General features: G+C 44.9%; 1 protein-coding gene across 1 annotated transcript in view; it reads right to left on the bottom strand.

Annotated features, from left to right (window-relative positions):
* KDM3A (lysine demethylase 3A) overlaps positions 1-9,690 on the bottom strand; it is a 31,304-nt gene extending 21,614 nt beyond the window's left edge. The window contains exons 1-8 of the mRNA XM_071557008.1: positions 9,612-9,690; positions 9,072-9,260; positions 6,469-6,618; positions 4,558-4,668; positions 2,846-2,948; positions 1,776-1,900; positions 1,253-1,325; positions 1,080-1,168 (exon numbers count right to left, since the gene is read on the bottom strand). Coding sequence (XP_071413109.1) covers positions 1,080-1,168; positions 1,253-1,325; positions 1,776-1,900; positions 2,846-2,948; positions 4,558-4,668; positions 6,469-6,618; positions 9,072-9,242 — 822 coding nt within the window. The 5' untranslated portion in view covers positions 9,243-9,260; positions 9,612-9,690. The remainder of the gene's footprint in view (positions 1-1,079; positions 1,169-1,252; positions 1,326-1,775; positions 1,901-2,845; positions 2,949-4,557; positions 4,669-6,468; positions 6,619-9,071; positions 9,261-9,611) is intronic.
* Between the last annotated feature and the right edge of the window lie 2,546 nt (positions 9,691-12,236).

Raw genomic sequence — 12,236 nt, 5'->3', positions numbered from 1 at the left:
ACGTAAAATAAAGACCAGCTTTGTGTGGATCAAGCAGGCTGGATATGCAGAAGGCTGAGGAAGGCAAACTGAGCACCCAGAACTGCTGAAGGCACTCAGGCACGAGCTACAGAAACAACACAGGCAGAGCAGGACAGCAGAGCATTGACTGCTGCTCCCTTCTGACTTGGTGCTGGCTCTTCCTCAGTGGGAAATACAGGACAGGACACTCCTCATTGAGCCACCATATCTGGTACTTGCTGCCTCATGCTGTGCCTTTGTGAAGTCATTAAAGATTGCTAATAATGATACTCAGTCGTTAATGAGACATACACAGTTGACTCTGCACAGGAGCAGGGAAATGCAACCATCCCATGCTCCCACCATTCCAGAGCTTCCAAAAGTCTGGCTACTCCTGCCTAAAGTGCAACTTTTGGTCTGAAACGCTGGGTCACAATAGAAGGGTAACTTTGCAGTACTGTTCTTCAGCCAAGCCATTATTTTTCATTTGCATTTCTGTACTTAATTTACCCAAATTGTCTTTTGACCTTTGAGAGTTTACTTATCTCAGTGACACCTGGCAGGTCACTCACAAAAGAAATGGATGGAGACATGAAAGTACTAGAAAAGGACTCACACTCCCTCTTATACTGAAAAAACCTTCCACACTGTTGCTTGAATCCCCAAAGTATGTAAATGTAGCTGAAGGTTTGGGGTTCAAATACAAAACAGTAAAAGGAGGAATGTGAAAAACAAAGGTTATAAACTTGAGAACTGGTTTGTGTTTTCTCCCACTACAGAATACATGACCAGGCAGGTCAACTCCTAAGCAGGAGGGGGCAAAAAGCACAGCAGAAAAAGCCAAACCAACCAATGAACAAAACCCAACAAACCACCAACCTTCAAGGCTTAGTAACTTTTGCTTCAATTTTCAAAAGGCAGGATGTTCTCCTCATGCCCAGACAAGTCTGAAAGAACTCAACACACCCTCCAAGGGATTATATTTATTATTTTACTTCCAATCTAATCCTTATTGAAGATGTTTTGAGAAGTGACATAACTATTACAGAACAGTCATATATAACAGAGCAAGGCATTACCTCAGGAGAAGATTTTGTGTGTTTGGCGTCGCCACTTCCACTGTTCTCAGATGACTTCCTTTTCACAGCCCCAATTCTTTTGGATTTATCTGGAAGAGAAAGTGACCAAGGTCAGTCTATTTATCACAAACACAGTACTTGATGTTTGAAGGATAAACAATAATAGGTCTTACCACACTTTCCATTGTTGTCATATATGATTTCAACATGAATTAACTCCGGATCAAGAGTTTTTAAAGCTGGAATCTTGGAACAAGAAACAGAAGCAGCCATTTAGAGAGCTGAAAGTTACTGTTTGATTTATCTTACAGGCTGTGGTATAACACTTGTAGGATCTTTGAGCACCAAGCTGAATTTAGCAATACCCCATGTGCCAGTGCCTCTGCATGAAAACATACACACAAACTGGTGTTTCAGGCCCTGCCTGCACAGCACAGAGAGCAAAGAAACCACAGTCATGTTTGCTTCACTCTTCAAATTAAAATTCCAGGCTTCCCTCATTTTGCATAGAAGGATATTTCTTATTTAATAATCCACAAGCACCACAGAGACACCTTGGGGTAATTCTGCACTACAAGATCCCCTGTTTTAAGACTACAGTAAAGCCAGAAATAACAAATTGTGTTGGTGGGTATATAAATACAAGTTTTTACCCACTCCCCATGTCTCTTTGTACCCACAGCAACTGGCTCCTACCTCCTGACAGTTGACTTCCAGAGTCCTGGTAGCTGGGTTACCATTGACAACAACTGCTGTGAACCACTGAGTAGATGGATCCAAGCTATAAATCCTAATTTTTGAACCAATGATATTTTTTCCACCTTAAAAGTTGGGGGGGAGAAAAAATAAAAGAGCTTAAGACAAAAGAGGCATGAAGATCATCATAATTGTCAACATGAATTTGCCAACAGCACTGCAAGCAAGATGCAAGTAAGCAAAACAAACTGAGAACCTTTACACAACTTCCACGCAAGCTGGAAAAAAAATTGTAGAACTGTTCCAGCTACTTCCTTCCTGGAATAGTTCAATGGAATTGTGTGGAGGCTGACACATACAGCAGAGGCCAGACTAACCTCCAGATTTCAGACTGTGAGCCACATCAGTGGACAAAGGAATGAATATTCACTGACTAGATGTAAATTTTTCCTCTCTGTACAGTATTGGAAATGCCCACTCTAAGTTGCAACATTTACCTTTCCATAAAAGTAAGACATGCCTCGTACATGCGAGCACATGACTACAAATATGCTTCTATGAACCCAGTAATTAAGAATTAGAAGCTGGCAGATCTAAACCCCACAATTTTAATTTGACTAAAAAGGAAGTCTATACAAGGTTTTATAGTCTTCCATAGACAAGCAGCAAAGTAAAAAAAAATAAAAAAAAACACAAAAAACCATCAAAACAACCACCCCCACCCCTCAAAAAAACCCAAAACCAAACCAAAAAACCACACCCAAGTTACTTGAAACAACAAACTACTCCAACTAATTTCAGTGAGAATTCCTACAAGCCTGGTATCTCTTTTGCAACTACCAAGCCATCTGCACGTGTCTAAATTACATACTCACAATGGAAATACTTCAAACCTAAATCTCTAAAATCCTTCACTTTTTGCATTCACTGCTGTAAAAGCAGAACCAGAATTTTTAAAAAGGCTTTTGTCCCCTAGAACAGGTTACCAATGAATTAAACCATCACTGCAAAGATTTCCCTTTGGACTTGCGTATTTATTGTCAGTTTTCTGCTCCAGAGTCTGCTTGTACCTTGGACCAAGCGTGTTTCATCCAGGTGTTTCTTAACCAAAGCCTGAATTTCTTCATTTACATTTTGATCATCCTTAAGAGAAAGCCTGGAACTGTCCACATCCTATTTATGAAAAAAAGAACGTAAGTTTGCATCCAGGATAATGCTTTTGACTAACAAAACCCCATAATATTTAGAAACAAGATGACAGCAATTGATACAAGTCCAACAAGTTTCTCATTACTCTGTTACTTCAGCTCAAGGATGTTGGATTTGAAACAGACACCACTCTCTTACCACTAATTTGCATCGACCATCTGCAAGTCAGACTGAACTGAGCTCTCCAGGTCCACTTTAATATTGTTTTTACAACAGCCCAGCTTTGTTTTATTACATTGCTAAGTTGCACTGAACCATCCATTCCCTAACCCAGGATTTTAAGTTCTCAGAAGCAGCAACTTATCTGTCCTAAGCAGATGCAAATATTCTAAATTTTATGTTTCTATTTATGATAGTAATGCCAGGATCCAATCCATCTCAACATACCATTATAAAATGTTCATATAGAAGGAAACAGTCAGCTACACCTAAATCATTCATAACCATTCAGCATTATGTATTTATTTGTAGTTGGGTTTTTTTCCTCTCTCGGTATCTAAAACAAGCTGCTTGTTGAATTCTTCAATTAGAAGTGATTCTGAATTGGAAAGGTCAGAACAAGTTTCCACCCAAAGCACAGAAAGTCATAATAAGAAGACAGTTTGGGGGGTTTTGGGGGCTTTTTGTTTGCCTGTATTTTGCAGGGAGGGTTGTCTTTTTTGCCCCAAGCACTGAGGAGCTGTAAGTCAATAAACTGCTAATCCAGATGGCTCTAAAGCACCTTCTCCTCTGCAGTGCTGAGATAAGGCTTCTACATAAAGAGATCTCCACCCTGCTGTCAGACAACCAGGCAACACAACCACACACAACTCAGACTCAGCTTTCAGGGATTCTCTGGTCAGTTTTTCTACAAAACTTTTGTATTTGCTGACTGGTAACAAGTCAAAGTAGAACACTAATGATGGCACTACCGGCAGTCTCAACCTGGGACATCTATTACTATTTTTATTTCAGACTGTTTATAGGTCTTGAGAGTTCCCTGTAAAGGTTAAATCCTTTATCCTTAGCAGAAACTATTCTTGTAAACACCTGACCAGTCAGTCACAAGGGGTAATTGTTTGTACCTCTGTACCTCATTTTCATTAATAAACTTTCCTCTGGTGCTCAATAAAGGGACTGTAATTCAACCATTTCATTTGCATTCTGTCCAATTCCTCATTTGTTTGGGATTAGCAGTGATGTGCTTCTCTTAAACAGCAAGATTAGTTCCTGACATCCCTGAAACTCCTTTCACAGTAATGGCAGACACAGGAACAAAGGGAAACTCTTTCAGTTTATCCCCCATAAACTCTTTCAGTTTATGATGCAACTGCTGCCACCTGAGCTGAGTAACTGTCCCACAACAGTCCCTCATCCAGCTCTCCTAAGTGACCATGTCCTGGAGCAGCTTCACAAGGTTTTTAATCAACAGATTCATCACATTCAGAACTGGTATTTATGAGTTATGGCAATGAACACCTACTCCAAGTTTTTACCTATCTGAAGGTTGCATTTAGTTTACATTAACTTGACATATCTTAAATACCAAGATAAGAGATTCATCTCTCATCTTTACAATGCCACACAAGGTTACCTGGATGGGCGTCAAAAGGTCTTTAGAAAGAAAAACACATCTCTCTTCACCCAGGTAGCGCACTGAAACCAGTGATCCCATACCAGCCTTGTCCACTAAGCACTTGTAAGTCTAGAAAAGTGATAAACATGTTCTTAGAAACAGAGTTAAGAAAGTTTCATCATTCACATTTAAAAATTGGTTTAGTTTTACATCTATTTCTCTGTTAAGCTACCACACATACATGCAACTCTTGAAAAGTAAGTTTCTAATAAAACTTCTAATGGAGTTACTGCACTACACTTGAAATTAATTTCATTTATTACCATGAGTTTGGAATTCAGTGCAGGTGGCTGCGATTAACAATCATTAATTATTCATTCATCTCAACATGAGGACTTTACTAATATAATAATTCTAATTGTGGGGATGTTACTAAAAACCCTCCTTATGGCAGACTGGGGGAATAACAAGCAAATCAATGAAAGCCTATGGTGTGGTTTACATTAAAGTTCTCACAGCTTGTGCAACACTGACAATATATTGAAACCTTAATTTAGGCATGTGGGGTGACTTGATGGCCTCACAATTAAACCTGCAGAGCAATGAGGAAGTTGTGTTCTAGTACACCAAAGACTTTAAGAACAGACAAGAAAAAAAATTCCTTTAAAAGCTTCTGAACACTTCCTAATATGTTCAGAGTTAAATTTTGCCCAGCCCTGCAGTACCAGTTCTGAGTGGGAAGGCATCAGGAGCCTGGAACAACAGAAGTGCCAAGAATAAAATACATTTGTGTTTGATTTAAGAGTTAAAAAAAAGAGAATCATTCTGGTAGAGTATATACTTGGATTTTCAAAGGACTGATCAAAGAAAGATCTTCCCCTTCCTTGTCTTCCCCCTCAGTTAGGACAGCATTGGCAGAGGGGCAGGATCACCACAGGTAGGACAGAGTCTCTCCAGCAGCAACTGGGCACTCTAAGAGTTCCACAGAGCTACTCCACTGGTCAAAGTCACTCTCCCACACACTTGAATCAATAACTTGTGATCAAGTTTGAAACAAATTAATCTACACACCTCTTATGTGACCCCTTCTTTCCTGCCCTGTGTGGCAGTAAAGGAGAAAGTCTTTTTTGCCAAGGCAAGATCCAGAATTGGGCTTCCCTTTCTCCTAGAGAGCATCTCTGATAAATGAGATTTGGAACATGTGAACCTGCATGGACTGACATGCCAAACACACCAGGAAGAAAACCTTATGCACAAGCTGGAGACAAGTATCCTCTAAGAACTGTTCAGATACTTGGAAATGGAAGTCAACATATGAAGGAGTCAAGTACAACTGCACTAGCTGAATACATGAAGAAACATTCCCTGTTCACCCCTCCTGGCTAATTTGCCCATCCAGCCATGCATGGCAGTCACAGCAAGTTCAGTTCTCTGCCTTGTGCAGTGCAGAAAATCCAAATCTCAGAAATCATCTGGGCCAGGCAGACATCCCATAAGAATCACTTGAACTATTTTTGTCTCAGGATCAGGATCACTGTAGAATTCACAGTACTTGAGGCAGAGTCAAACATGAATTCAAAGTAAAAATACAGGCTTATCCTCAGAAACCTATTATTTACCTTCTTTCTCTCTAAACTGCAATTTTGTGAAAGAAGGAAGAACCCATGAGACTAAAGGGAGAAGGAATTAACCTTGTACAGAACAGTGGTTTGGGAGAGAAATTAAGTCATAAAAATACATTCTTGTGTCCACAGGCACCAACTTCAAATGCTGACAGGCTCTGCCCAGCTCCAGCTGTACAGATATTTAAGTCTCCCTTCACATGACACCTAAAAGTGGGGCTGTACTGGAGAAATCCACACGTGTGACAGGACTGTCCCCAGAGATGGGCCTGCAGAGCCAAGTGAGTCAAGCCAAGCATGTACTTGCCATTGCAGGCCACTGGACAGCAGGCATGGACTGGGATTTTCTTTCTGCCAGCACCAGCTTTTGCTCCACCAGGAATGCTATCATTGTATGGCTGTAGACTTCCATCCATCTTCGTTTTTCCCATGGCTCCTCATCAAATTCCACACAGATCTACAGAGAGGAAGCAAAGAAAAGAGTGAATAACCACAAAATTCAGACACATTCAACATGGAAAAGGACAAACACCAATTTACCCAAAAACAAGAAAATCATTTAAAGTACTACAATATCAGCATGTTCAGTGCCTTTCTGTCACACAATCAAGCAATCACTAAACCACTCCAGGCTGACCCAGTATTTTAAAAGTAATAATCAATGTTAACTGATTTATCATCATTACTGTCACATAAAACATTAATATTCCCACTTAACTTTACAACCTCCCATCCCAGAGTCCCGTGCTGCTCAGGGACAGAGCAGTGTGTTAACACTGTCACCACTGCCTACAGGCAGGGAAAACCACACACAAAATACTAAGACTAAAGGACTGCCTACAGTAGTGGCACCTGGATTTTCCACAAACTCTAAAGCACTTGAATAAAGAAGCTGTTTTTTCCAGAAATATTTTAACAGTTTCAAATAATAACTTTAGCCAATTTACTGAAAGCACAAATGACAGTAAGCCAGTAAAGGTGGTCAAACTATGTTATGTGAAGTTTTTTTCTTGCTTGCTTTTAATTCTATTTATCCTCATGAACCTCAGAAACGACTATACAAACTTTCCAAAGGGAAAGCAACTGTCACTTCACAGCAAAAATAGGTTGGCTTGACCAACTTCTTTGGGATAGCATTGCCCTTCTTTTCATAGGCAGCATGGGGAGATCAGCAAATGACTGGGAAAGGCCACAAATAAAACTTTGCCTGAATACAGGAACTAGAATGCCTTGAAGAGGACTCTTCCCTCCACAAAATCATTCCCTCTTCTCACAAATCGAACAGTCCAGTCTGGATACATTGAATCAACAACAGTGAAATCTCAACTGAGTGAATCTTAGAAACATTTCCTGGTGTTTGCCTTCCCTCTCAGGGGAAAGGCAAGTGAAAACACACACACTAAACAGCATTACCACGGCCAGGAGTCATCAAACTAATGGGTTCAGAAATGAACTAAGTCATTTTGAGGTGCACAGAAACAATGAAGGAGATAAGCAAATAACAAGTACCAGAACCAGAATGGCTTGTTTTGTCTACAGCATCAGGACTGCACAAACAGGAAAATGCAGTTGAGACCATTTCAACAGTAGTTGACAGTCCTCCTATACAAAACCTAACATTTTAAAGGTACGTTCTGCTACTGTTATAATAGAAATACTTAATCCCCCCTCTCAATCCATTACTATTTTGGTCTCACTATCAATCACGCTTCCACACAGCCGCGAGAGGAAAGGAAAGCAGACGGGCTGTTTCTGTACAAAGCTCTCCACGCCCCATTGTCCACTCCGCAACTTCTTTAACACTTGAACTGGAGAACTCATCAACTCAATCGCTTCTGGCAGAACCGTAACCAGTTATAAAGCTCACAACAGGGCCCCCAACAGCACCTGCTCCTCCTCCTTTCTGCAGAGAAAGTCCTCCAGAAGAGCTTTCTGCACCAACCTCCTCCTCAGACGAGCACAGGCACAGCCCCGCGCCCAAAGATGGACAAAGCTCCACCCCCGCCGCACATCCACAACAAGAACCTCGGAATAGAGTTCACACTTTCTAGAAAGAGTTAGAAACACCGACAGTGTGGGGTTTTTTGACGGGGAAGAGACGTTTCTTCAGTTAATCGGAGGTCGCCAAGTTCTTCCCATTAAAAAAAGGAGCAAGGAAATAGACACGGAAAGATGTTGCTGTTCTTGCTGTCACAGGACAGACACCAAATTCTCCTGCAGAAGGAAGGACGAGGCCACCGCTACAATGGAGTTCTGTCCTTGGGGAGCAAGTACTCGCTCTGTAATCCCTGTATACTCCACTAAGTGCCCAGATATGGATACTTTTACTGACTACGCTGCCAAATAAAGCCCCTTAATAACTTCACAGTCAAACCATAAACGTCCCTTGACTTCCACGCAAAACAACACAGCTAACAAATTACACCACCCTTGCAAACCGACTACACGCTCAAGAACATTGCTGGTAATCATTAATAAGTGACCACCATGCAAGAAGAGTCAAAGAAACCTCCAACACCAAACACGACTTCAGTACGTCTTTCAAGACTTACGTTCTTATTCATGAGCAGCTACTCCCAAGAGCAGGAAAGAAAAGTCATCAATCCCAACAACACTGAAGGGTTTCACTTTCACCTCTAGCCGAAAGAAAACCGCTCACTATTGGCAAGACCTCACACTACATTCAGGAAACACACAGAAATAAAACCTAGTCACGCAAATAAACCCTGATTTTCAGAACGCTGGGGGAAGACAGCACATTTATGATTAGTTTGAGGTAGCACAAGCAGACGGGGGACTCCCTGGGCAGAGGTGCACATGTTTGCAGGCGTGTTGGCCAAGCAGCACACACGTGTGCACACACCCACACCGAGCTCCCGGGAAAGCCCTCTGCGAAAAGTTCCCGGTTACCTTGAGGTCTGGTTTGGATATGTCGGTGTGTGACACTGCCCGGATCCTGCCCGACTTCCAGGGCCATTCCGAGATGCGCGTGGCGTCCCACGCCCTGTCCTCCTCCTCCGACAGGCACAGGAACCTCTTCCCCACGAGCAGCGACCAGCTCCCCTCGAGCCTCAGCACCATTTTAACTCATCGGGAGGCCTTCGGGGAGGGGACCGAGGGCAGGTGGAGAGAGACACACAGAGCAGGGCGGTGAGCGCTTCCTCCTTCCCGTCCCAGTCCTCCAGCCGAGCCCCGGACACCCCCCTGCTAATCACTGCTCGGCGGGGGTGTGTGCACGGAAACACCAGGAGGTATTTCCAGAATGGCCACAGCGCAGCTCCCGGCCATTCCCACCCCCGCCGCCTCTTTGTTCCCTCCTCCGAGCAGCCGGAGTGCCGGGCGGCAGCCCAAGGGAGAGGAAGGCAAGCGACCGGGCCAAGCTCCTTCCGCCTAACCAACACCCCGTCCTGCCTGCGCGGGCAGCCCTCCAGCCCTGTCCCTGCCCCTCACCTGCTCCCCCCCAGCCCGGCCCCTCCGCCGCCGCTCCCCGCGGTCACTCCGGGCGCAGGTCCCGCTCCCCTACGCCTCCCCCCGATCGCGGTCGCGGCCGAGCGACACTGCCGGCGCCGAGCCGCGCACACGCCCCCTCGCCCGTGCGCGCGCCCCCGTCCCGCGTTCCGATTGGCTGCGCCGCTCCGGAGAGGCGGGGCCCTCGGCGAGCCTCCCGCCGTGATTGGACGGGAGGGGCGGGGCCGGCGCGCCAGGCCACGCCCCCGAAACCGTTGCTCAGCAGATGGCGGAAAAAATACTAAAAAAAAAAAGATGTATCCTTCCGCTGGAGCTTCAAAAGAAAGAGTCCCCCCCGGGTCAGCCCGCGGGGCGCACACAGCCCGGTCCCACGGGCCGCACGAGCGCGCCCTGGGCCGCGGTACCTCTGCAGGTCCCCCTCGGTGCTGCGGGCGCGCCAAGCCCGCGGCTGTAAGGCCCGCCTTTGGGGGCGGCGGAGGAATCCGAGCGGGAGCGGAGGGTGCGCTGCGGCCGGTTATACGTGCGGCTCGCGGCGTACTCAGATATAGCACAGGGGGCGGTGGGAGCCGCGCGCGCTTTCGCGCATGCGCGCGGGGCGGGGCCGGCACCTGGCAGGGCCGCCATCTTGTGGGGCTGAGGGGAAACGGGGCCAGTTGGGACCTGCGCGCCAGGGGAGGGCACGGAGGGCAAAAATAAAGCGTGGCCGAGGTTATTGAGGAGGGTGGCAGGCTGTGGAGCGGCTCAGATTGAGGTTGGTGTGGGCTTTGTGGTTGAATCTCCCAGTAAATGGCTTCCACCAGCTCGTGCCTTTAACACTAGACCTGTGTTGTCTTAAAATAGACAAGCCAAGGTCACTGAATGGTTTGCAATGGAAGGGACCTTAAACACCAACCAGTTTCACCCCCCTGCCATGGGCAGGGACACCTCCCACTAGCACAGGTTGCTCCAAGCCCTATCCAACCTGGCTTTAAACACTTGCGGGGGTGGAGCAGCCACAGCTTCTCTCCCCAACCTGTGCCAGGGCCTGCCCACCCTCACAGCAAAGGATCTCATCTTAATATTTAATCTAACCCTACTCTCTTTATAAGATCCAAGTTGTTAAACTGAGGCTATCGCTGATGACGTTCAGCAGTGACCCAGCAGGACACACATCCCTGTCTTTACCACAAGACTTTCCCACCAGAGCATGTGGGAGGAAGAAGACCAAAATTAGGAAAATAGCCAAGGCCAAGAGGCTGTTCACTCCTCCAGTTCCCTGGAAACCCTTGGTGCTCAGCTTGTGCTTTCTCTGCTGTTCCACCCATCATCAGAGGCATCTGAGCTCCAAGAATCCCAACAGCAGGATATTCCTGCCACTTTCTGGTCTCATCCTCTGTTTTCTGCAAGAATCCAGCCCCACACTTGTGTTAAATTCACTTTTAAAGGCTTTCCCACCAATTTTATCAAGGCTCTCCATTGACTATTTGTTCACTGCATTCGAACAAACACATTTACATATAAAATCAAAAGGCACAAAATCTTCCCCAATGTGCCATGATGAGAGAGTTGCTGTTCTTCATGGAAATCAGGCAGCCCAATTTCCATGATATTCACACACAGGCTATTCTGAGTTGGAAGGGACCCACAAGGATCATCGAGTCCAACTCTTAAGTCAATGGCCCACACCGGGGTTTGAACCCATGACCTTGGCATTATTGCAACCAAGTTTTAACCAACTGAGCTGATCTCAGGGTCACGAGAACTATAGGGAACCTCCAGTGAGTTCTATCAATGAGATAAACCGTAATTTGCAAGATTGTCTGCAGGGAAAAACAAGGAAAAAAGTAAATAATAAAAGATTAATATATGAGCACCTGCTTGTAGCCTGAAGAACCACAGGTTAGCAGGGACTGAAAGAAAAAACAGGTATGTTTGCTCCTCAGATTTAAATGTTTTCTATATAGACCAGACGTACAAAGTGGAGTTTGTGATAAGGTGTTATATAAAAATCAAGCTAGATTTGTAACCACCAAATTACTTGTTTCATTGTAGGCATTAAGACTTTTCATAGAATCATAGAATCAATTGGGTTGGAAAAGACCTCCCAGATCATCAAGTCCAACCCTTGGTCCAACTCCAGTCCCTTTACCAGTTCATGGCACTCAGTGCCATGGCCAATCTCAGTTTAAAAACCTCCAGGGGTGGGGAATCCACCCCCTCTCTGGGCAGCCCATTCCAATGCCTGAGCACTCTCTCTGCAAAGAATTTTTTTCTGCTCTCCAACTTCAATTTCCCCTGGCAGAGCTTGAGCCCGTGCCCCCTTGTCCTATTGCTGAGTGCCTGGGAGAAGAGACCAGCCCCCACCTGGCTGCTGTGCAATGTAAACATCACACAATATGGGTGTTTCGTAACCTCCTTATTTAAAACCCTCAGTTTTTATGCACACAGAACCTTTTGCCTCAAAAAGGAGCTGATTAATACCTGCAGGGAGAGGGATGTCAGGCAGTAAGGAAGCAATATCAGTCAACCCAATAAATCAAGCTGTTGGGAGCACTCCAGTTGCCTAATGGAATTTTTTTCCCATTAGGACCAGAATAAAGAAAAGCTTTAAGCAGAGATTTGAGCAGC

This window comes from Pithys albifrons, chromosome 5 (assembly GCF_047495875.1).
Source record: "Pithys albifrons albifrons isolate INPA30051 chromosome 5, PitAlb_v1, whole genome shotgun sequence".
In the NCBI taxonomy this organism is placed as follows: Eukaryota; Metazoa; Chordata; class Aves; order Passeriformes; family Thamnophilidae; genus Pithys; species Pithys albifrons.
The sequence above is the reverse complement of the archived record's forward strand: the minus strand, read 5'-3'. Positions and strand labels throughout refer to the sequence as shown.